General features: G+C 41.6%; 1 protein-coding gene across 20 annotated transcripts in view; it reads right to left on the reverse strand.

Annotated features, from left to right (window-relative positions):
* The window catches only part of NRXN1 (neurexin 1), a 1,496,060-nt gene that overhangs the window by 229,436 nt on the left and 1,239,948 nt on the right, over positions 1-26,676 (reverse strand). For all 20 annotated transcript variants that reach the window (XM_060249064.1, XM_060249053.1, XM_060249035.1 and 17 more), the window contains one exon: positions 7,172-7,343. In XM_060249064.1, the coding sequence (XP_060105047.1) occupies positions 7,172-7,343 (172 nt within the window). The remainder of the gene's footprint in view (positions 1-7,171; positions 7,344-26,676) is intronic.

Here is a 26,676-nt window from a genome sequence, read left to right on the forward strand (position 1 = left end):
TGCCATCAATAGTAGTGTATAGTGGAAGAGTATTTCAATATATGCCACCTCTAGTAAATGCATATACTGCCATCTTATTGATCAGTTTTGAAATTCAATGGTACCCTCTAAATGGCACCAATGCCTCTAGTTTGATTCCTGAGTACAATTCATGCTGTCCTAATTTCAATAGCATATCATTATTCAATCCTTTCAGATGAAGAACTGAAAACAAATCATAACCTATTGGCCAGTCTTTCTCTTTTAGGCTAATCTACCTCATAGGGCTGTTGTGATGACAGAATGGTGAAGCAGAGAATCACATAAACTGCTTGAGTTGCTTGGAGGAAGGGTGGGATAAAAATGAAACACAATGAACAAGTAAAAAAGGGAAAGCAACTTTGCTGAAGCAAGCGTGTATTTGTCCCAGATATGTTCTAAATGTCTCCAAATTATTTGGATCATGCCTACAGCAAATGATTTCAAAAAGGTAACTGAGTGAACACACCCTTTCCTTTTGCCTTACCAGAGAATTAATCAAGTTCAGCACTGCACAAAGGAGAGATGATAAAATGTCTAATTTCTTCTGGCTCCGTAAAGGAGGGATCAGCTACACGGTTCAAATGAAGAGGCTTCTTAATTAACCTGCTGATCTTGCTTATTCTTAATTAAACTCCAAAGCAGATGGGGGGGAGTTAAAACACAGAAACCATGGTAACAAGCGCGTTTTTAAAACAGGCATGCAGAAAACAGACAGCCAAAATGCACTGTGAGCACACTAATGAAAGTTTATCATGCTGCCGGAATGTAAGTGAGGTGTAATTTGGTCAAAGACATTGCAACAAAATAACAGCAGGCTGGACAATCCTGGGCTCCCTGGAAGCTGTGTCAAACCATTAGACCTCTGTGGAGGGCCAGTCAACTGAGAGCTGGAATGAGTGGGCTCCAGGCCAAACCTAGCTCCTGTTAACTTGAGGGCAAGAAGACGTAAGATGAAGCCAAAACAGAAAGGGAATAAGGTGATGGCAATCCATAGACAGCAAGTGCAGAGCTTCTTTGTTTTAAATCAGAAGCCTTGACAGGGATCACAGATTACATCTGACCTGAGTAAACGGGCTTCACTGGTGTTGTGGCTGGTTTTCTGCAGTTCCTTCCTTTGGGCAGAACAAAATCATAATCTGACATCTCCCCAGGATGCCATCTCAAAGGATCACTTTAGTATAGAGATCTGAAGTCTCACCACTGCCACAGAATAGTCTCACCACTGCCACAGAATCACAAAACTTCTTCAAGGTTCTCCACACATTAAATTAATCTCTCCACGTATTAAATTGTTGTGTTGACCACAAAGCAATGAATACTTGCAATATATTTGCCAATCAAAAGCTTCCTATCAACAATCAGTTCTACTACACCAGCTGGCCAGTATCGCTCTCATATGTTGAGAGAGGAGTCAGGAGAACTGAAACAATAATAACATGAAAATGAGGATTAGTACTCATGGATCCATCCCCTCATGCATGGATGTATGTGGCTCAAAGGGAAGGCTCCTTCTACCCGGTGAAGGCACCGCCGCTAGTGGAAACAATCAATGGATGCAAACACTGAAGAAGCTTTTTCTAAGTAAACTTTGGAAAAGTATCTTCACCCCAAGGAAGCAAGGTTAAAATGAAATTTTGAACACCTCTTAATTTGTTGAGATTATATTGCCACAGAAAAATTTGTAAGTTCTGCTGTGGTTCACGTGAAAACATAGTAACTTTGCCATACCCCAAGAAGGATAACTATCTTGCATATCAATACATGCTACTTATTGAGGCATTATAGCAGAATGGGTTACTAGACTCTCCCTGCCATCACGACATTATTAGGGAGCACTGTCCATAGGATATGGATTTATTAGAGCTAGTATATGCTGGATTGAGGTTATGAAGTTAAAGTGGACAGAAAGCTGGAAACCTTTACAAGGGCCAGGTTGTGCAGCTGGTATATACAGTTCACAACAAGCCTGAGCTGATATCCAAAATAATATCTCCCAATAGTTACTGATTGGCTGCCTGGTTGTGGAGGACTTACAGTGGAATCCAAAGGATATTGTAGTCCAGCTGACTTCCCAACTCACAAAGCTTGGTGGTTCACCACACACGGCCCTACAACATAGACATGAAGATTCTTGGTTTTACCCCTAACAGCTCTTGACAGCTATAGAATATTTCAAACTGAAATAGTTATGATTAGAGAAGTACTAACTTTGTAATTGTTCTGCAGGGATCAAGAAGAAGATAGAAGAAGAAGATATTGGATTTATATCCCGCCCTCCACTCCGAAGAGTCTCAGAGCGGCTCACAATCTCCTTTACCTTCCTCCCCCACAACAGACACCCTGAGAGGTGGGTGGGGCTGAGAGGGCTCTCACAGAAGCTGCCCTTTCAAGGACAACCTCTGCCAGAGCTATGGCTGACCCAAGGCCATTCCAGCAGGTGCAAGTGGAGGAGTGGGGAATCAAACCCGGTTCTTCCAGATAAGAGTCCGCACACTTAACCACTACACCAAACTGGCTCTCTCTCTCAAACATACCAACCACAAGTTTGTCTGCAGAACACAATTATGAACCCAATATAAATTAAGTGTGACACTTGTCTGTGCTCTCCCCCGCTGGGAGCTCTGTCTCTGTGGCTCTATAGGGGGAGGGGTCACTTGTGGCCTCAAAAATGGAGGGTAGAGCGGTTAACTGCACCACTCTAACACCTCTGTGGAGTAGGGTTCAACTTCTCTCTCTCTGGGTGCAACCCTCTCCTCCTCTTCCTCCCCTGCCGGCAGCGTTCTTTCCCCTCTTATCCCCACACCTCAGTTCCCAGTTCTCCTCCCCTCCTCCACTCGGCTAGCCCCGACACTCAGCCTCCCCTTCCCTCCATTGGCCTGCGCTGCTGTCCCTGTCAGCTCACCCTGCCTCTGGGCTGTGCCCTTCTCTGCCCCTCCATCCCACATCCTTCCCAGTTAATCAGCAGCAACCTCTTCCCCTACCGATGCCAGCGCTGGCGGCATCCTTGGCCATCCCTGGAGTTCGGGGATGGGGCGCAGCAGGGGCCGGCCAGGCATGAGGGGCTTCAGCCTCAAAGCAGGGCAGAGTGCTTTTCCTGTCCCCTCCAACCGGTGTTTTGGGACCCCAGTGAGCCCACCGCCAGCAGTGGAGGTAAGGGGCTGCCTTTGCTGCACGGGCACCGGCTCTAGGCTCTCTGGTGAGTCCAGTACTTCTGTGGTGGATGGGGGAGCTCGGGTGGTTGCCGCGACACCGGGAGAGGCCAGGACGACACGGTCCAGACATTAAGCATTGTTAGAAGTGATAGTTAATGAATGAAGTAAAGCACAGAGTCAGATTGACTGGGTATGTAATGTGATTTTTGTCACAAAAAACTTGCATTGGAGAATGGATCTTGGAAAGCTATTCCAAGAGACCGGGAGGGAAGGAACAGCAGATTTTCCTCTTCTGATGTGAACAAAGGCAAGATGATGATACTGATAAAACCTCAAAGAAAATTAAAGACCAAGAGTGATTGGCCTGAGCCAAGCAATAACATGCACAGGGGGATACTGAGTTATGGCTGAAACCCTGGCTTTAATTAAGCCTCCTTGGAACCCCAATGGGGATTGTTAAAAACCAACATAAAGGCTGCAAATGCTTTTAACAGTTTATGAAAAGTTACCAGATTTTTCTCTCTCTGCACGAGAATTTAACCATCTGTGGAACTGCAGTAAATCCAGGTGAATCCTATGAATTTACAATTGTAATAATAAGCAAATATATGTGTTATCCAAATTTCAAATTCTAGTTGATCACATATATCAGTCTGTTTCAGCAGACATGTTTTTGAGAACTGAATGTTCTCATTTAGTGTACCAGAGACCTGCAAACCTTTGCACTGGCCTATTTCCCCACGATCAGAGTGATGTCACCTGGAACAGCAGACCAGGAATCCCAGGCTGTGTACTGGATGTTTCAAAGACATCCCCTTGCATCATATGTCATCCTAGGAATAGCTACCTGAATTAGTTTGGAACACCTGACTCTTGCAAGAATACCCTGACCTTCAAAGAAACAGGGTTAAAACCACATGTTGGATAGCCATGTTAAAGTGCTGCATAGCCATGAATTTACAGGTTGATCTGCGCAGATTGCCTATCCCACTTCTCCATATATAAAACAGAAACAACAGTAACACTCATAAGGCTTAATGAGTAAGATAAGAACTTCAGAGCATTTCATTATAGAGGCAAGGGTTGATAATCTGTAAGAAAAAGCCCCCTACTTTTCATACACATTGGCATCGTGATCACCAGTATGGTTACCAGGGTGCCTGGAGTTTTGACTCGCACACATCTGCTCTAAGAAGTGAACTTTGCCCACGGTTTCTAAGGCTTATGTGGATACTATAAGCCTCAGCTTTGCAGCAGCATTCTACATCTCTGGATGGGTGTTAGCCAGAACTACAGATGAGCCTCCAGCCGCTCCTTGAGTGCACAATCTTGGCCGTTGCAGTGGAAGAAGCCACACCGCCATGAACTGTACAGGCAAACAGTTTCCAGCCTGTTTCCATGAACCAAAGGCTAATACCACCAGAATCCATCTTGTTTTCCTGACTCCATTACAGCAAAGCAAGAGACTCACGTATCCAACAGCTGCGTCAACTTCTGCATAAGGCAATCAAGCTTATCTTAGGCATGGATCCTGCCAGACTGCCTAAGCCTTTGTCTAACGGAACTCAAGACAAAGACTGGTGCCAAGAAAAGACTAAAGAAGAGGAAGACCATCTTCAGCCAGAGGCAAGTTCCTTTGTGTAAACTGGGTGTTACCTTAGGTAGCAATTTGGCCATCTATTGTCACCTTTTTAGACAAGTTTAGTAGTCTTAAGCACACCTCCACCCAGTAATTTCCCCCATTCTTTTCCCCAACAGTCATCCTGGAGCCTCCCCTTTGGCCCATTACTACCTGGACAGCCAATCAGGTAACTAAGGCCAAGTCCACTCATTGGCTAGCTATGAGTGTCCAATCAGGGGTTGCCAATTAACTGGCTATTGGCTACTGCACTAGTCCAGCCCTTATGGTCACTGCAGAGCCTCCCCTTTTCTGAGGTCATATACCAGCTGACCACCTGTCACCCACCCCTGTACCTCCCATCCCCTGAGGGTCCAAGGTAATCTATATAACCTGTGACCCAACTCCCCACATGTGTGCATCTAGCAGTACCCCAGTTCCGCTGTCTAGATCCATCCCCGATTCTGGCCACAGTTGAGGGTTCCATTTCCTCCGTCCTCTTTCGTCGCCATTGGAGCCTTCCTTGAAGACTACAATCAATAATTATCACCATTTGTCTATCCATGTGTTGTCTCTATATCTCTATCTATTTTTCTTAGGACTGTATGTATGTTTCATGAGCACATTTTATGTATGCCTATATTTTTCTGGAATAAATTTTAATTGTTTTACTTGAGTCCTTGATAAATTTAAGCATTAATTTCTGGACGTGGATCCTGTATACATAGGTAAAAACATCCTGATTAAGCCAGGTGCCCACCTGACAATTCCCCAACCTTGTTTTGAGGGCATTTTGGCTTACAAATCCAACCAGCTATAATGCAGATACCCTCTGAAGACTTTGAGGTGTCCCTTGCCCCACCCATTCATGACTAGTCATGGGTCAATATGTGTTGCTGTTCACAGAATGTTGGATTCATGCTCTTGTGAACTAGGGTTCCATTTCTCAAATGCATGAAATAGTCACAGAAGTATGTGTGTGAGTGGGCAAATAAAATGTAAAAGTCCAACCAAATGAATAAGATCTTATTAGCATTGATGCAACTAAATTCTGACTGATGGCATCTGGTGATTCTTTTCTGGTATTAATCAAATTATATCTAGATAGTAATTTCTTGCCATCTATTTTAGTCATGAGAGAGTAACAAGCCTATGCTTAAGATACAGGTGCATAGCCATGTTGGTCTAAAGCAACAGAATAAAGTTTGGGTCAAGTAACACCTTTAAAACCAACAAAGTTTAGTTCTGGGCATAAGCTTTTGTGTGCATGGACACTATTATGCTTAGTTGAAATATATGGCCAACATCTCCTTGCCATAACAACACAATCAAAGAAAACCAGTACACTGTAGAAGTGGGGTACACCACAACCTCTTGCAGTGTTGCAGAGAATACTACAGACACAATTCTTGGACTTCTGGTTCTATATGGGGAAACAAAACACTTTAGCCTGGTCTTGAAATAGAATTCTATTGATAACCTCAGACTATTCTAGTGCATTTGTTGCATACTTACTGCTGTAATAGACTTCACACCTGTACATGAGAGGACTGGATTGTTTCAACCCCTGGACAAACATCCTGAGAATCTAGACACTGGTTATTGCACTAACAGAGATTTAACTGTGGAACATATACACCACTTTCATAATATTCCATTTTCAGCTTTATCTTCAGTCATCTCCCACAGGCCCAAAGGACTATCCGCATAGATAGGACCATTGACCATAGTGGGCAAAATCCATTAAAATGAAAGGATAGTTGATCTCATGAGAACCAAAATTTCATTCATTTGGGAAATTAACGGGGAAGTTAAGCTGGTTTTTATGAGAAAGCTCTAAAGGAAGTGGATTGCGGACCACAGCTATTGTGCCTAAGCAAATGCTCTTAAAATCAATCCCATTTTTCTTCCAAGGCAGCATTTCTTGGCTTCTGCGACTGCTTTAATACACTTTGTTATTTCCCCATCTCCACAAGCTATAAAGAGTTTGTTATAAAATGAGCACAGACAATGCTTTCCTTAATACCATTGTTCTGAACACAGTTTTGTTTTGTCATAGTGCTGCTTTTGTCAAAGCCTTTCTTCTTCTTTGTATACCAGTACACTAACAATTTAAGGGGAGAAAATACTGGTTTAGTGACTTGATGTCTACATCTTCAATTTCATTAACGTGTTAAATTTTGTAAAAGACAGTCTGTGCCTTTTTTGGTTCACCTAAGAATTACTGCCATTATCACAGGCTACAATATATTCATGATTTTTCACACTGGAAAAAGAACAATGGAAGAAGTTGAGATCCTGTGTGCATACATAAGGCAAACACCACACTGCTGTTCATCTTTATCCCCATCAATCCAACAGCCTTTATTTATGACCTTACCTGCTGGGTAGCGTTCTATAACTGGCCAGCTGTCCACCTGTAATGTGGCATTACCGCCACTTCTTGTAAAACGTACTACATGGTATTTCCCATCGTTAATGATTGCGTTGACCTCTTCAATTGCGATATCATCTGTTCCAACATTAAATTTAACTCCAATCTTTCCTTGGTGCTGTAAAAAAATGTGAGAAGAAGAAAGAATCCTAAAATTAATTGGGAGCTCTTTTTAGATATATAAAAAAACAGATGCTGTGTTATGCTTCCTAAAAACAGCTGTTCTCCTTTATGTAATTCCTGCAGGACCACATAAAGCAGCAACAATTCCCATGGCAAATCCTGCATAATTTGTGACCTGCCAGGCAGAATGCATCCTACCGCCATATTTTCTGGCTTCCAATGAAATTGATATCACTCCCTCACTCCTGACTTTTAAAGTTTGTTGAGCCTTGAAAGCAGCCATCGCTTATGTTCATATCCTGCAGTTCCTCTATGGAGTTCAAAGAATCATACATTTGATCAGGAGGTTGCATTAGATGACCTATAAACTTCCTTCCACTTCTAGCACTCTATAAGGTTCTCCTCATTTCCCTTTATTCTCTTGACTTTATGACTAGATATTGTTCAGAGCTAGATACAGGGAACTTATCACACTCACACTGAAATCTGCACTGGCTTTCCATTTGCTTTCAGGCATAATTCAGAGTGATGGTTCTTACCCATGATGATCAAAAAACTTTGAGCCTGGGAACATAATAGTTCTATGTTCTCAAGCACTCTATGCCCCTGCAGAAATGAGGTGGGTGGTGACTGCTGAAAGGGTTTTTCCAGTGCTGGCACTCTGCCTTTGTAATGCCGTTTCCCTTGGGGCTCTCTTGGCACCTACCTTAAAGCAGCCTTTAAGCACCAAACCATTTTTAACCCAGGTTTTTAATTGCAGGGTTCTATTTTTTATTGCTGTTATTATGATCTGCTTGCAGTCAGAGGGCCATTTTGTGGCTCGTGGCTCTATGGCTTGTTTCAATAGTGGGTATTCTTTTGACCACAGTTTTTATTATTTGACTTTATTGTTTATTATTGATACTCTGACTTGAGCATGTCTCTGGAGAGTCACCTATATATTTTCTAAACAAACAAACAGTGACTAGGTCAAAGTCACCAGATGAACTTCATGGCTGAATGGAGGTTTAGACCACCCTGCTACTAGACCAGCACTTTAACCACTATACCACACCTGGCCCTCTTGTGCTTACATGTTGTTCCATGTCGAGTTTACACACTGTACCTATGACCACAATTAAAGCAAGGGGGGCATGCAGAAGAGGCTGAGCTTTCTTTGAATTTCTACTACATGCAGACGAGGCAATCCATTTTTCAGGGCAAATATCAAGTTTTAAAATTGAAAAACTGCTGAAATATCAATAAACCACCTCAACTGATCCTTGTGTACATGGCTTGAGCATGCCTGCACACTGATATCTGATGAACTGTTGCAGCAGAGCCACTGTGTCAGCTTGTGATTCATTGAAGCAACTGTATTGTGTGATCCTATATATTTCCTGCTTATTAACCCCATTACTGAATAAGCCCCTACCTTACAGTGCCCCTGTGCACTGCTAGAGAAGAAGGAGGGGTGGGAACCGAGGTTGCCAGAACTCCAAAGGCCAGTGAAACCTTTGAAGTGCAAAGCGCCAAGCTAGCCTCTCTGGCAGCTCCTAAACAGAGCAAGGACATCACCAGGGGGGAGAGCGCAGCCATCTCCAGGAAGAGATAACGTGGCGTGTGAAAGTATCACTTGCAGAACGGGCTGTAGTTTTATTATGAGAAATAGTTTAAAGACCCTTCCTTTGATGTGTGCCCATATATGCCAATGTTTCAAGCTATCCCTTATCACTTTCAATGCCTACTAGTAGAGAGTAACATTGTTGTAATCAATAAATGAAACTTAGTTTTGAACAAAGACAAGTCTGATTATTTTGGAACTTCAATGAACCCTTTGCTGACACACTGAGGTTTAATACAGAATCCTTTTTAAACATCCTTTTTAAGTGACCAGAATAGGAGCTGTCAAACCTTGACTGCCATAGGTCTCATATTCCAGCTTTCTATTAAATGGAATATGCTCTATTATGGCTATGTTTGGGGGGGGGTGGAGATCCTCTGTGGTAAGAACTTGTTTATACCAACAGGATTCAGAGACTGTTAACTCAACGCTGTTATTCTCAGACAATACCAACAGCATGAGGATAGGAATTTCAAGTGTTGCAGCTATACTCTGGTTTGCTGGGTCATTCACAAATCTCTTTGCTGTCTGAAAACACTATGAGTTCTACCCAATGGAAGTGACCAAGACTGTCACTGTTTACATGAACATTGATCCTAATATAAAAGGAAGAAGTGAGTCAAATCCCCTGACCTTGTCAGGGGTTGTTCACTTCCTCTCAGCTTATTTCAACCTTCAATTCACACCTTGACAATGTAGCAAAATTGGAGGCAAAGGTGAGTTCAGAGTTCCTTAATCCCAGGATAAATGATCACATAAACAGACTCAGAGTTTTAGAAAACAGAAAACCACTCTAAGTCAGAATACATTCCAATATACATCCTGGAGTTTGGTGCAGAGAAGGCTGGTACTCTTAATCATCAGGGCCAAAAGTCTTAGTTAAATCCTGAATCCTTCAATTCAGGGTACAACAAATCCTCTCAAGATCCCATGGATATCAGCTAGAAGAACTAAAGGCAGGAATGGTTCATACTCTGAAATGAAGAAACAAATTTGCTTCATCTCTAATTAAAAACAAAACCAAACTCTAGTGGTGCTGTTGGAAATAAATGATTTATCTGCCCATGCTCTTGTCCCCTTCTTCAAGGCAAGTAACCACTTCAGATGCTATTATCCATTTTAATTATTATTGAAAAAGCATTTGTAACTGGGCATTTATAGCTTAATGAAGTATCTTGCAGTGTTCATTTAAAAATACTGACTAAAGCAATTATTGATTTTGGTTTCCACAGTAGACGGGCGGAATACTTCATTTCTGAATAATGACTTTTATAAAAATAAAACTAAAAAGAAGCAACGTTGCAGAACGGGTGTTGGGGCAAGAGGGGGAGAAAGAAGCTAATGCTGTGATCTAACTGAATGTTACTTGCTATATCCCTGTTCCACAAATGTCCTGTAGACTTCAAAATGTCCTCAGGTTCAGAAACAGAACTTTTCATTTTAGAATCCAATAATATTTCTTTATTCTTCAGCCTCTTGATCTCTTCTCTCTCTCAACACTCTCCTCCCTCTGCCCATCTCTAATCTGAGCCTGCAGATTGATTCCTCGCATTAGCCTCAGGGAGGATGTAACACAGGGTTGTGTAATTCCTCTAGTTACCAATATGTTTCCAATCTAAATTCAAGGTGCTGTGTCTTACTTTTAAAGCCCTTTATGGTTTGAACACATAAGATTGCCTTATACTGAATCAGAACCTTGGCCTACCAAGGTCAGTATTGTCCACACAGACTGGCAGCAACTCCCCCTGGTCTCACATGTTCTACTACCAGCTCTGTTTAACTGGAAATGCCAGGGATTGAACCTGGGACCATCTGCATGCCACTGAACTACAGCCCCTCTTGGATTAAAATGACTGAGGGGACCCATCACCCATATATATACTGTTTTGCTAATTGAGATCTGCCACTGATAAACCTCATGATGGACCCACCTGACTTTACACAGACAGACACCATTGAGCTATTTTTCTTCATGGAAGCCCCCAGTTTATAGGACCAGCTGCTTATTCTGAATCAGTTTATGTTTCTGCAAATTTTTAGGAGGCAAGCCTGATACAACACATAGCAGAGGTCATGCCTGTATATTACTAAAAAGCAGATTAGTTGTAGTAGCAGGATCATGACTTTTACAAACAAAATACTGCCCCCCCCAAAAGGAAAAAGGTGAAAAAAACCCACCTACAAAACAAAGATTGATCAGGTAACCCCAAAAAGTTAAGAAAAAACAAAAAAATAAAAATCCCAGGAAAGTATCTATATAAAACATATTTAAATGTATATAAATATATAAACATGTTTTTTAAAAAGTATCTATATAAAAAGAATAGATTTTTTTGGGATGTGGTGTTGGAGAAGAATCTTAAGAGTCCCTTGGACTGCAAGAAGATCAAATCAGTCAGTCCTAAGGGAAATCAACCCAGACAATTCCCTGGAAGGTCAGATGCTGAAGCTCAAATACTTTGGCCAGCAAATGAGAAGGGAGCACTCACTGGAAAAGATGCTGGGAAAGACAGAGGGCAAAAGAAGAAGGAGACGGCAAAAGATGAGATGGCTGGACAGTGTTACTGATGTAACAAACATGAATTTGAGCAGACTTTGGAGGATGGTGGAAGACAGGAGGGCCTGGCGTGACTTTGTCCATGGGGTTGCAAAGAGTCGGACTCGACTGTGCGACTCAACAACAACAACATATAAAAAACAGATATAGCTCTTTAATAACTTTTCCTAACATGTAATTCACAATGGATCAATTTGTCCTCATGGTAATCTGATCAGTTACAAGACCAGTACAACTGTGTAAGCATATCACCATCCTCAATACAGACTTTGGGTAATAAACTGTACCTGACAAGAAATATTTATACAAAAGGTTTTACCTATAGGCCTTATTATGCCATTCTGGTTCTTAATGATATACATTTCCCCATATTTTGTACAATTTGTAGGTCTTGCATTTATAAATGATATCCTGAATCAGACCTTTACAGTATTTTGTGCTCCTTTTTTTTGTTCTTGAAACCTAAATGGTGTGTTTGTAAGGCACAGGTCAGATTTCTTTGGATGTAGGGAGGTATTATAATTTATTAATATTTGTTTTGATATAGATATTTTACAATTTTGCTTCTCACTCCCTCCCTCTCTTTTTTTCAGCATTTCAGGTTACATAATCAGCAGGATAATTCTTACCAGGAAGGGAGACATCTGGTAAACCAATCACATCGGGGGGGGGGGGGGATGTTCTATGCCGTTGGCCACTACTTATGCATCCATAAACAATCCTGGATTGAGATGTGCTCCAGAAATGCCAACCAGATTTTAAGAGTAAATACAACACCAATTCAGAATATGTTGAATACTATCCCAATAATCTGTCATATATTTTTTCTGCCCTGATCCACTTTTTGGCCCCACCACCCATGGCAGCCATTTTGTGGTGTGGTCCACTACCATTTCCAAAATTGCAAAAGTGCCCACAGGGTCAACATTCTTGAGGATCATTGTCCTAAATGCCACACTTTACAGAATCTCTAATATAATCCTATGCAGTTACTCCCATCTAAATCTATTAATTTCAGTTGGAGTACACTAGAGTAAGTTTGCACAGTCAACAGAAATCTTGCCTTATTATGATTCACCTTCTGTTTATTGGTTGCCATCCAACCATTAATGACTCAAGGCACCTTTTCAGAAAATCCAGTGCAATTCCTGCTTCAGATGGAAAGGAGAAATCGAGCTGGGTATCATTTACATGCCAAACATCCAGGTGTGCTCTTGACAGTTATGTAGATGTTTAAAAACACAAGGGATAAAGCAGAGCCCTGTGCGGCCCACTGTATACACGTAATGTATCAGCCTGGCATTATCAGATAAGTAAGAGAGGATCCACTGAGGTCTCATGCCTCTCATTCAATCTGGGTGATCCCAGAAGTATATAATGGTCAATAAAGCCATCAAGAGATCTAGGAGAATCAACAGGGTCATACTCTCCCTGTTTTATCTTCTGAAACAGATAATCATCCTGGGTGATCAAGGAAGTATTTATCTCAGAACTGGATTGAAAACCAGACTGAAATGGGTCAAGCCAATCAACATCATATGGTAATGTCTGGAGTCAAGGTGACACCTCCTGCTTAAGACCCTTGTACAGGAAGGAGAGATTAACTAGTGCACTATCTAGTATTGCTAACAATTTTCTCCCCCTGCCTCTGCTCTCGATAAAGGTTGAGTATAATGAGCACCTTTAAATTATGCTTAGGGAAAGAAACAATCAGAAAGCACATCATCTTTAAAATATTTCTTCCACATAGAACCAAACTGAATGAGAACATATAGTGTTCCCAACATTTCCTCACAAGCAAACTGGTGAATTGTGCAATTCATCTGTTTCATTCTACGCACTTACTCTTCTATTCATACTCAACATAAAATGTGCTTTAAAATGTAATTGGTCTGGTGCTGTAGCAATCACTCCTTTTGCTGAATTATTAAATATGCAAGAACTTTCCCAAAAGCATGTGACTATAAAATATATGTACTTGATTCAAAGTCCCCTCCCCCAATCAAATGCTTTGTCATTCAAAAAACCTTAGCCAATTTATCTTATGATGATGTATAATCACAGTATTCATACAGGGCATGTTTTCCTGGCTTGCTTCTGTTTTACTACTATGTAAAGTTTTACAGTTAGAGAAAAAGAAGCAAAACACCTTTGAAAAAAATAAAGCAGGTGCACGCAAATGATACATACCAGATGTACGTTAAGTGCCACTGTACAGCACAATCATCTTTCCCAAAAAGTAGCAAAAACTAAGGAGGCACCAAAGCGGTGCATTTGCACAGGAAGGAAAGGGTAGAATTCTAGGCATGTCATAAATACACTTATTCTCAGATGAAGGATGTGAAGTCTCTATCCCTCCCTCTCTGGCAAACTTAGTAATTATGTAGGAGGGGCATGCCTTGACCAACAAAAGTTGAGGGAACACTCAGCAAACAAGGAAGATTTATGAGGTTTCTGGAAAAATCACCAATAAATCTGAGATGAATTATCACCCCATGAATAAACTGTGAAACACTGCAATGCATGGAGTATTGTCATGGCTGTTCATAGCAAATGTAGTCTCCTCCCTTTTACTCCATATAATTATTTTCACCCTTTGGAAGAAGCCTAATCAGTAGGGAAGAACACAGTGAGCAAACTGGCATTATGCTGCTGTGTAGTCAATCAGACTGGCTGCATAATAGTGTGAAGAAAGGAAGTATTTTCTGATTTACCTTGGATTGTGAATACAGATTTTTCTCTGTCTTTGTGTACTGCTCTGCAAGGGCAGGCAATGCAAGCAAAGAATCTCTGACTGGAAGAGAAAGATGTCCCTGACTTGTCTAAACAACTGGGTGCTTCTTCCTATCTTGCTGAATGGTGGTACAGAAGATCTGCTGTATCTACCCACAGAACAGTACTAGAACACAGGAAGCATCATCTTAATGTCTAAGCAAGTGTTTCCCATTTGCAGGGTCGTGACCCGATACCAGGCCATGGGAGCCTCACTACTGGGTCACAAGAAAAGCCAAAGCTAGCCCCGCCCCATCTCTGTGTTGTGCAGAGAGGAGATGGGCTGCCTCTCCTTCCTTCTCCCCCGCTTCCAGTGTTTGAGAGAAAAGCTGGCATCCACTGGCACTTTAGACCCATGAAGTGTTCTTCAAGATATAAGCTTTCATGTGCCTTGCAGTATGTTCTTTTAGGGAGATTTCCCCAGGAGGCCTGGGTGGCAAAGAAGGGTGTGTGTTTTTTTTCCAGCCAGGAGGGGTGGGGAATGGCCATTCCAGTAGCTATTTTTTTTACCAAATGACCCCTGGGCAAAATTTTTGCTGGCTGGGGTCATCTGATGGTGAGGAAGGCTTTTTCCTTTTCTTTGCCCCCCCCCCCATTTCTTTCTTTCCCTGCAAGTGATGCTCTGTTGGTATTCCTGGGGGTGGGGGTGGGGAAGCAACAGTGGGAGAGCTTCTAGTGCCTGGCCCCACTGGTGGACATTCTGGTGCTTTTTGGGCATTGTATGGGGGAATTTTGGACTGGATAGTCCACTGGCCTGATCCAACATAGCTCCTCTTATGTTTATGTTCTTTCTTTCCATGTCTTTTTCCTTTCCTTTCCTTTCCTTCTTTCCCTTTCTCTTTCTTTCTTTCCTTCCATTTTTGCTGTATGAAACTTTTCTGTTCATCATACTGTTGTTGCCGACATAGGAGCTCTGCCAATGAAAAGTTGGCACCGCCAGTTGTAGCCAGGTGGCCTTCTATGAGATTTCTGTGTGAGTGAGTGAGAGTTAGAGGTATGGGGCAGAAAGAGATTATTGGAGATTACTGCGGTATATCTCAGCAGCACTGGAAGAGATGGTACTATGAACTTGGCACCATTTTATTGGTCCTGCTTTTAACAGCTGTCTGACACCAAAATTAAACTCCTCCTGTAGATATTAAAAAGGATGAAAGTAGTTCACTGGCTAAGTATCTGCACAATAGGTTGTTTTTAAAGGCATGGGAAACACCACCAGTAAAAAGCTGCAAGCCCCTCATAAATATCCTTTTTGGTATATCTTCAGAAAAGCTTGTATGAACTTCATATAACTTGAAATTAATTCATTGATTGCAGTACAATCCTCTGCTACCTTTCACAGCAATTTCCCAGTGTTTCAACCAAAGGAAAGTATGTAAAATAGCTGTCAAAAGATTTTCTTGAAACCAAGCAAGCTTGGTTGTAGCTTGAGGCAGGGTTCCAGTAGTAGCAGCCGAAGGAAGGGCCTACTAAATGCGTCAGCATATTTTGAGGTAGAGCAGCTGCCAGGGCCCAGTGTGGGTGGTACACAATACTGGCGTTCCTGATGGCAATGGCAACAGCTGCATACACTGGCCAGTGCTGTTAAGGGATGTGTAGGTGGTGCAGGCAATTGAACATGGGCATTAGGAGTGCTTGCAAGCTGGAGAAGAATACACAAACAGATAGGTGCATGCAGGTGTGGGGGTGAAAAGAGAGGACCACCCACTTTCCACCCCCATTTTGGCTCAGCATGAGTTTCAGAGAGATTTTTCTAAAAATGAATTTACTTCCAAAGAAGAGGCAGGTTTGGGGGAGTGCCCTGGAAGTGGCATCACAGGAAAAGGTGGAATTTTGGTTCAGTGTGCCCCAGAAGTGACATCACTTGGTCCTTGACACCACAGGAAATGACAAAATTCCTATCTCCTGGCTCCATCCCCAAAGTCTCCTGGCTCTACCCCCAAATTTTAGTGGGCCATGAAGGAGAAGTGTAAAAATAACCGGGCCATGGGAAAGAAAAGTTTGGGAAACCCTGGTCTAAGCTATACAAGAATACACTCCCACCAAATCGGTGAGCAGGCACTTTGCCTTTTTCATATGAACCTACTGGAGTACTGTTGAAAGGAGAGCCATTCTGCAGCCTACAAACCAGGCTGTGAAACCTAGTTAACAGATGTAGGGTGCTTTCACACTAGAGATCTGGCCCGACCTAGGAACACCTCATACTTGATTTAAACGTGCATGTTTATGCAAGCAAATCTGCCCTCCGAGCCCAACCTGTTCCCACCCTGTCCCTAGATGCCTCCTATTCACAGTAAAAAGCTACCTGGATGTTCCTGGTAGCTTCCCCATGATTCGGATGAAGGTTGCATAATCCCCTGCTGTCTGAATGCCCTGGCGCGACTCATGGGTGGAAGAACTGTGTGAACAGACAAGCTGTTTGCAGAACCACTGTTGGTTTTTTTTCATGAGGCCCACTTGGAGGTGCGCTTCTGCACTTCGCTGCATAAGCACACACATGGGGGTCTTTTTTTAAAAAAATACACCCTTTCAGCAGAGGTGGGTATCTGAGCCGCGCCAGCTGTGTGAACGTGCAACCACCGACAGCTGCTGAGATCCTGCCGCTTCAATGACACCTGTCTGATTCCTTTATAATGGACCTGAATGGATCCGTTTTTTTTCTCTCAGGATACTACTGTGTCAATTTCCCAGTCTGAAACCACCCATGGTGTCCCAGAATAAAACCATGCTAACATTTAAACATACAACTCACAAGTGAAAACTCAAAAGTCTGATAAGAACATAAGAACATAAGAGAAGCCATGTTAGATCAGGCCAATGGCCCATCCAGTCCAACATTCTGTGTCACACAGCGGCCAAATATATATATATATATATATATATATATATATATATATATATATATATATATACACACACACACACACACACACACACACACACTCTGTGGCTAATAGCCACTGATGGACCTCTGCTCCATATTTTTATCTAACCCCTTCTTGAAGGTGGCTATGCTTGTGGACGCCACCACCTCCTGTGGCAGTGAATTCCACATGTTAATCACCCTTTGGGTGAAGAAGTACTTCCTTTTATCCGTTTTAACCTGTCTGCTCAGCAATTTCATCGAATGCCCACGAGTTCTTGTATTGTGAGAAAGGGAGAAAAGTACTTCTTTCTCTCCTTTCTCCATCCCATGCATTATCTTGTAAACTTCCATCATGTCACCCCTCAGTCGACGTTTCTCCAAGCTAAAGAGCCCTAAGCGTTTCAACCTTTCTTCATAGGGAAGGTGTTCCAGCCCTTTAATCATTTTAGTTGCCCTTTTCTGAACTTTCTCCAATGCTATAATATCCTTTTTGAGGTGCGGCGACCAGAACTGCACACAGTACTCCAAATGAGACCGCACCATCGATTTATACAGAGGCATTATGATACTGGCTGATTTGTTTTCAATTCCCTTCCTAATAATTCCCAGCATGGCGTTGGCCTTTTTTATTGCAAACGCACACTGTCTTGACATTTTCAGTGAATTATCTACCATGACCCCAAGATCTCTCTCTTGGTCTGTCTCTGCCAGTTCACACCCCATCAACTTGTATTTGTAGCTGGGATTCTTGGCCCCAATGTGCATTACTTTGCACTTGGCCACATTGAACTGCATCTGCCACGTTGACGCCCACTCACCCAGCCTCAACAGATCCCTTTGGAGTTCCTCACAATCCTCTCTGGTTCTCACCACCCTGAACAATTTAGTGTCATCCGCAAATTTGGCCACTTCACTGCTCACTCCCAACTCTAAATCATTTATGAACAAGTTAAAGAGGATGGGACCCAGTACCGAGCCCTGCGGCACCCCACTGCTTACCGTCCTCCACTGCGAAGACTGCCCATTTATACTCACTCTCTGCTTCCTATTACTCAGCCAGTTTTTGATCCACAAGAGGACCTGTCCTTTTACTCCATGACTCTCAAGCTTTCTAAGGAGCCTTTGATGAGGAACTTTATCAAAAGCTTTCTGGAAGTCAAGGTAAACAACATCTATCGGGTCTCCTTTGTCCACATGTTTGTTCACCCCCTCAAAGAAATGTAACAGGTTAGTGAGGCAAGATCTTCCCTTGCAGAACCCATGCTGAGTCTTCCTCAATAACCCGTGTTCATCAATGTGCCTACTCATTCTGTCCTTGATAATGGTTTCTACCAACTTTCCCGGTATTGAAGTCAGACTGACTGGCCTGTAATTTCCCGGATCTCCTCTGGAATCCTTTTTAAAGATGGGGGTGACATTTGCTACCTTCCAGTCCTCAGGAACGGAGGCAGATTTCAATGAAAGATTACAGATTTTTGTTAGAAGATCCACAAATTCAACTTTGAGTTGATGGAAGTTGACATTCTCATTCAAAGCCTGACAAACTAATGGCTTGGCTCCAACAAGTTTTTCTATTGGTGAATAAGGAATCATAGCGTTTTTCTCTGACTACCAAAAACAACTATGCTGTGGATCCTGGAATTTGCATGGACAAAAGTCACATGGGACAGTGGCTGTGATAAGAAAACTGTGCAAGACTTGAGTAAAAAAGCTAGCTGAATCTAACACAATATGTCACCCCACTTAATAGATGTCCTTTCATTTTCTGGGTACAGCTATTGTACACCAGCACTAGAATGTAGGGACAGAACCCCAAAAGACATAATAAATGCAGCTGAACACTGTTGCCTTTAAGCTCTGCCAGCTGCATGTCAAAGCAGACAACTGAACTGTCTGTTCAGCAGGTAACACAGCACAATGTATAGATTTCAAACTCAATCAATGGTCATGCTGAAAACATTCAGTTGTTCCTTTACCTACTTAATCTTCTTAGCATGTTGCAATCACAATAGCCAGGATCCTTTTCATCTTAAATCTGACAATCAAGCACTTGTGTTTTTCTGTTGTTGAGAATTCTGTGCACACAGTTAGAACTAGTTCTCCGATCAAGAAATATTACATGGGATACAAAGACATTTTTCAAGCTGATCAATAAATACACCATTTCTCAAAGCTGAGATTTTTTGCACCAGGAAAACCTCATAAAACTCAGTGGAAAGGACAAGATTAAGATGCAACAAGGTGTGCTGAACCATGCGGGCAGCTGTGGGATCAGGTGCTTCCATTTTGTTACTTTTGAACTTGACTATGCATTGCCCCTCAAAAAGTGAAACGATTTTTTTCACATGTTGAATAACCAGCATCTACCCTGTAGTGCATTATAAAAGGAGAGACTAGGGGAAAGGAAGTCTCAGGGTGCGGGAGGGTGGGAGAGTAAAGAAACAGCCAGATAAAAACGTGTACCAAAAATGCCATTTCTGCTTCTTAACCTTTACAATCCTTCACAGAATAATAATCACAGTAATGAAATATAGGGCTTAAGCTGCTGTTCACTTATTCCTTTCCCCCCAGGTCCTCAGTCCTCCCTGCAAAGTTGCTATATAGAATTTAGAAGTTACTTTCCCATCAAGAATGAGAAACGAAGGTAGATGGAGGAGTTCTTATTGGCTTCTGTTTAGGGGCTGAGCATTGGAATGTGAGATGCAATTCCATAAAATCTTGAAATTAGACACATTTTAAAATTCTGATATTTATGTCAAGATTTTATTTTGCAACATTTAAAATGTGACTGGTCTGACTGAATTTATGAAATTAAAATTTTACTACATTCTTTTTTTCCAAGCCATCAGTCAAATACTGATCACTGCTTATTTTTGCTGTGCAGGTCTGAACTTTCAAGTGTTGGGTACCACTGCAGGCCAGTTGTCCAGTATTACTTGTCAGTCCAATTCTGCCTGCTACTCTATGCCAAATGGCAGATATTACCAAATGTTTGGTGGTGGGGCTGTGGCTCATTAGAAAAGCACCTGAATGCAAGCAGAAGGTCCCAGGTTCAAACCCTAGCATTTCCAGGTAAAGATATTAGGCAGCACTGCTGTTACAAATCCTTGGCTATAAAATGCTGATGTTGAAGGACCTGCATTCCCATCAAGATTTGTAGAGAACTGAAGAGAAATGGGGAGGGGTGTGTGCTTGATCTCTAAAGGCAGAATCTTTGTCTCCACTCGAGCAGCCATCTTTGCTTCTATTGACAGTACTTCTCCCTTTCCTCAGTAACACAACTGTATCACAAAACTGGCTTTTTTCGGGGGGGGGGGACACAAGGCAGTGCCACTATGGGCTTTTATCACCCTTGGAGGTCTAATTTTTAGTGTTTTAACAAGAGTTGCCCAAAGTTCCCAAGTTAATTACTGCCAGCTTGGAAGTCACAGTGTAAATATAATGGGCATTTTGACCCAGATTCCAATGAGTAGTGAATTGTACCAAATGTTATTAGAGAAAGGAATAAATACATAACTGTACTGTTAGAAAGAGGGCTGCATATGATCCAGGTTTCCCATTGGCCTGATGCTTGACCCACCCACTGCCTTCGTGTTCTACCAGGCTCTACTCCTTCCCACCAAGATTCTGCCTCCATTTCCATTAAGGAAATCAATATTTTTGAAACTCTGCAGTTGGCATTTCTAAACAGAATAATCCTCTCCTTCTGAGAGGAGGTAGTTACTCGAGGCTAATCTTATCTCGTCATTAAATTCATTCCTGTGTTGAAGGTCAATACGAGACTCACTTGTTACTTAAATTCCATCCAAGGTCAGAAAATAGGCCCAAAGAGCAAATTAAGCCATGAACAAACTTTATGTCATCATTATGACTCAGGTAGGAAGTGAGCAGCCTAGTGAGAAAGAGCATTCATTTTCCTGCCAGACCCTTCTCAATGGTTGAGTCTTTCAAAGAACTACAAAAATGGAGGGGCACCTCCGGCTGTTTCTTTGGTGGCTTCCTAAAAACAAATATCCTGTTAGACTTTCCTCACAAGTCTTAGAATGCTTTCCTACATGAAGTTCAAGTAGTTATGCTCAAGTATTTATGAGATTTCCCAGGAGTTGGCTCCTTAATCTAGGTAGTAGGTTAAGCAGAAAAGTTAACAGCAACCAGTCCTCATTACACCAGATCTTTTAAAATGTTTTATATCTATATATGACTTCAACTTTTGGGGTGATTCTGCCTGTCTATTACTAGAATTACTTTTGGAAGTAAAAGAGATAGCAATCAAACTAGGAAGAATTATGGTGCATTATCCTTAACAAGCAGGTGTACAATCAACAGATGTTCAATTACACTATTCTTTAAGCTGTTTGATATTGCCACCATTTGTTTTGGGGTATTCATAGCCCAAACCTGAAAATAGCATTAAGGTTCTTAGCGATTTACTTACTACATAATGAAAGTGAAATTACTCCCCTTCTGATCATGGAATGAAAAGACTCTGCTGTTTGTCCTATAGCTGGAGACAAAAATCTGCTCCCCAAGTATAGTACTGAAGGGCTCCAAACCTGCTATGAGCGTGTAGCTGCTGAGGCTCCCACTGATACATTAAATATGACACTGCCTTTACTCCACTTTTGGATCATCTTCTCTTACACAGACCCTGGCTTTGGTGTCTGGATCTTCAAGAAGTCACTAAATACTGTCTCCTTGCTTTTCCTCTCACTCTACCTTCTTGTCCCCTTTTTTGTGGAGTAACTTGCAGAATGCTTCGATGACTGCAGTGACTCTTTAATGGGCTATCTGGTATGGGGTGTTTAAAATGATGGATTGATATTGTTTTGACTGCTTGACATTTGTTAATCCTCCAATCTAGATATTTATATTATCCCCTCTCATAAACTTTATTATGGCACTGTTTATATCCCAGTGTCCTTCCAAGTTTGTAGCAGCCTCTTGCCACATTCATAGCTGTCTTATTACTACTGGGTAGGTCACTGCTTAGATCTAAGGGGTTCTTGCAAATGCATGTAGAACTTAAGCCTCCAGTTCCATAGTGCTAGGCATGAGAAGCAGTAATCAAATTGATACTGACATTTATGTGTTTTATAACTTGTTTTATAACCACATATGTTAACTGACTTATTGACAACACTATTGAAATTATTACTACTATCAGCAGCGACTCTAATTTAGAAACAAGCCATTGCTCTCAACTTTGCATCAGCTAAACATTTCTTGAAACTAACATACATTTTGTCCTAGGTGGGATTATAAAAATGTAGTTTTTTACACTTCTCATGTCCAGCTGCACCCTGTCAAACAACAGCTCCTGGCATACTCCCTTGCACTAGTTATGCTCTTCATGCAGGATTCTTCTGATGAGATGTTTAGGATGTTTTTGTGTCCTTGCAACTTTTGCTGTTTGTTAGCCACCAAAAGTCTGAGGAGTTTAAAAGAGCCCAGCAATATTTAAATAAATCAATGTGGTCCCATCTTTGGATACTTAAATCCAGTCACTAGGTGCCATGGACAGACAAGACTGAACTTTCTACCCACAAGAGAAAAAGGTAGGGTTGGAGGCAGGGCCCTTTCCAAGACTATTTTGGCCTCTGAAGAAGGATTCATTGGGGTCAGGCCTGGCAGCAACTACTGAGTGACTTACTACCATGGGACTTGAATAACTGATCTGTTTAACAGCACCCAACTCACATAAACAGTGTAGCAGAGTGATTAGAAGTTCACACTAGGATCTGGGAGACTCAGATCCAAATCTCCACTCTGCTGTGGAAGATCACTGAGTAACCTCGGGTCCATCATCCACTCACAACCTAACCTACCTCAGAAAGTGATTATTGAGGATATAATGGAGGAGTAGAGACTGATGTAAGCTGCTTTGAGTCCCTATTGTGGAGAAAGGTGAGGTATAAGTAAAATAAATAAATAATAAATGTAGCTGAATGGGGAGGGGCAGGTAAAAGTTAGATTGGTGGGTGGGGGGATGGGTGAGAAGGAAGCAGCAAGGGTGAGGATCAGGGGGCTGCCAGAAAGACGGAAAGAGGAAACAGTGTGGGAAGGGGATATGGGGGAAATGAGGTGCCCTGCACAAGTACTTGTGTCTACCACCATGTCACTAGGCACAACTGGGCAGCCATTACCATGCGACTGGACTGGTCCAGCCTGGCAGCAGGAACTACATAGTTTTCCCAGGTAAAGGGTGGCAGGAGTAAGGAAGGAGGAAAAACTGAGGGTGGGAGGTGGCAGATAAAAGGTAGGTTGGCTGCAGGATAATAGCAGGAAACAGGAAAAGGGGAGAGGCAATGGGGGTTTTCAGGAAGGGAAAGAGACAATAGTGGAGAAGAGGGGAAATTAGATCCCCTCTCCCACAAGTTCTGCCTAGTTAGAATGCAAGGTGAGGCTGAGTTAGTAAGCTTTTCTCATTTCTGACACAGAAAGATGTAATTCATGAGCACCTCATTGTGTCTAGCCAATGGCCCTTGAGCCCTTGTTAAAGTCACAGTTTCATTCTTCTAAACATTCTTCTTAACATTTAGTTGTTGATTAGGGCTCCACAATGCAATCCTAACCAGAGTTACACCCTTCTAAAGACCAAGGAGTTAGAAGGCTGTAAATCTGCCGAGGACTGCATTGTTAAGAAAACCATTCAACAATTGCAAATCCTGCCTCTAATGTGCCATCAAAATGACTGTGCTGTGTTAACAAGCCAATGATTTGAAGCATACTTGGAGGCTGTTAGTTGCTTAAGAGTTTCCATGGCTTTCAATGGCATCTTCTCAATGGACTGAGAATTCTGACCAACTGGCAAGGTTAGGACACACATTTTGTAATGCAAATCAAGATGAATGCTAATTGTTGCTTAATTTGTGTCTGATCAGCCTCTAGTGTAGTCCTACCAGCCTGCCAATTTCTAATGTGCTGGGGAAAGGGGAGAACCCCTGCATATCATGTGTTTGTATAAGATGACTCTGTTGAAATAAAGATATTTCCCATGGCGCCAGCAAAGGTTTTACTGTTCTCTAAAACAATAATAATTCTGCAGTCAGTCAAACATGAGTGCGTGCAAATTTGGCACAAAAGTACTTTCTCAGAAAAGAGCTCATATAACCCAAGCTCATAATGCTTACAACCTTTGTCCATTTCCACAGAAAAGCAATAACACTGAAACTCCCCATGGTGAGGGGGGAAAGATGAAGTTAAAAATATTTCAGGCCTATTTGTTTGTGTACTATATCTCCAGCCCCTTCCCCACCTCCCAAAAAACATAACAAGTGTAAAAGAAAATAACAATTAAAAAAGAAAACTGAAAGCAAATGAATCTTGAAACTAGCATATGCTTTTGGATCCAAAATAATGGATGATTTAATAATTAACATGATTTTTGTCGGAGTTTAACAGGAGGATGATCCTCTTTGTTTCGTATATGAAAAGTAGCAACAGACAGTGGGGTGATGAGTGTTAAAATCACAAATATATGTTTCGAAGGCTTCCACAGTGGACAGTTAAATACTGGCTCTATCTTTAGCATATTAGATTTAGAATTTCTTAAAATATTATTTCCTTGCATAATTTCATGTATTTGTATTTGTTTTATTTGATTTTTAGCCAGCCCTGCCCACAGAACAGGCTCAGGGTGGGTTACATCATAAAATACAAGTTAAAAACCAGTTAAAATATATAAAATTTAAAACTGCAGAGTAGAGACTAAAATGGCAAATTTTGCCTCAAAAACACAAGCATGCCAAAGTACGGAAGAACCACAGGTATAATGGTGCATTTATTATTTGCCCATCACCTGAGGTGAATTTCAGTGCAATGTTCTCTCTCTGAAGGACAACTGTATCTAAAATGGAAAATATTACATTTCCCGGTGCTCACCAGCCACAATAACTGTTAGAGGACAATTATTTTTAAAAAGTCCTTAGACACTCAAGGCAAACAAGGAAGCATGCTTTTTCAAGTGTATAACCCTTGGATGGGACCATTAGTTTTTCTATAACTCATAATCTTATAATCTCTGAAGGTTTCAATTAACTACACTGTCATTGAGACAATGGCCCTGAAAATCTTCTATCAAGTGGTTTGGTCTCATTCATCCCTTTATCCTGACAGACACATGGTGGCAAGTTCTGCAGTTTCCAAATTCCTCCCTGATGAAAATTCACCCCTGAATATTTTTTTAAAAAATTCTGATCCGAGTTATTGCTATCACAGAACAGAACTCCATATACATACTTTTCACACGATTTCCATTAGAATGACCTAGGTTTTGAAGTATGCTTCTGTACTGTATGTGCATGTGTCTGTGTATCTTTGTGAAGGGATTCCCATGAAAGTATGGATGATAATCTGCACCTAAGGCATATAAAACACATAGGACAGTATGATCTTAAACAGATCTTTCAAAGTCTATTGAAATCAATGGGTTTGGAAGGGTTCAGCTGCTTCAAACTGCACTGTAAAATTCACATGCATCCCTACAAAGCTCTTGGAAACTCCCACTGGTTCACCTGACACAGCAAAAAACAAGCGCAGAACAAAATGAGTGATATTTGCTCAATACTAGTGGCAAGATTGCTTAAAGAGCAGATCCATAAATACAGAGCACTTGTCTTCTGATTTCCGCATTATAAATCAATAGATTAATTTTTTTTGGGGGGGGGGGGCTGTCATTTCTTTGAAGAATATCTGAAAAGTATTTTGCTCTCATCTTCTATTCAAAACACAAAGTGAAAACACTAAAACAAAGCCCTAAGGTAACCACAAGTTATGGGCCATTACATTAGCCACCTCATGCTAAAATCAATAATGCAATATAAAATAATATTAAACAGCATAACATTTGTTACTGGCCAGCTGCTCCAGGATGGCGCAGCAGGAATTATGTTACTCTTGTAACAAGCTTGTAAACAACTGCTAACACAACAGATGAACCTCTTGGCTCCTTAAAATGAAAGAACTTTAAACCTCTGTTGTTCTTATACAGAGGTCTTCACAAAATAATACTCACTTGGGAAGTACACAGACACAGTCTCTTCTGCAACACGGGGTACCTGATCATTCCCCTCCACAGACTGGCTGTGAGCAGCGAGGTGCTGAGGCCACCGTAAATTGGTTGTGACTTGACGGCACATCCATATAAGGCAGCTTCTTGGGTTTTTGTGAAGGGATAAGTTGAAGGGGACTCTCATGACCAGAGTAGCTTTCATGGAAAGGAGTGGGAATGGATTAGGAAAGGCAAATGGGGCAGATTCATTTGTGAATAATACCCACTCGTTGTACACATATGCTAACACCAGTAAACATCTCCTGTTGTTGCTGCCTGTCTGAGATTGAAAGAAAAGAGAGGTTTGTGTACTACAGCTGGTTCTGTGGATCACAAACTGCAAATGCCAGGCTCATGCTCATGTATTCCTTTGATGAACCATTCTTGCTATCAGAAGTGATTATATCCCAATCCTTGATATGAACTCTGTAAATGGGATTAAATTGTCTTAAATGTAAGCACTAGAGTTTAACTGGTTTGTGGT

This window comes from Heteronotia binoei, chromosome 1, assembly GCF_032191835.1.
Source record: "Heteronotia binoei isolate CCM8104 ecotype False Entrance Well chromosome 1, APGP_CSIRO_Hbin_v1, whole genome shotgun sequence".
Lineage (NCBI taxonomy): Eukaryota > Metazoa > Chordata > Lepidosauria > Squamata > Gekkonidae > Heteronotia > Heteronotia binoei.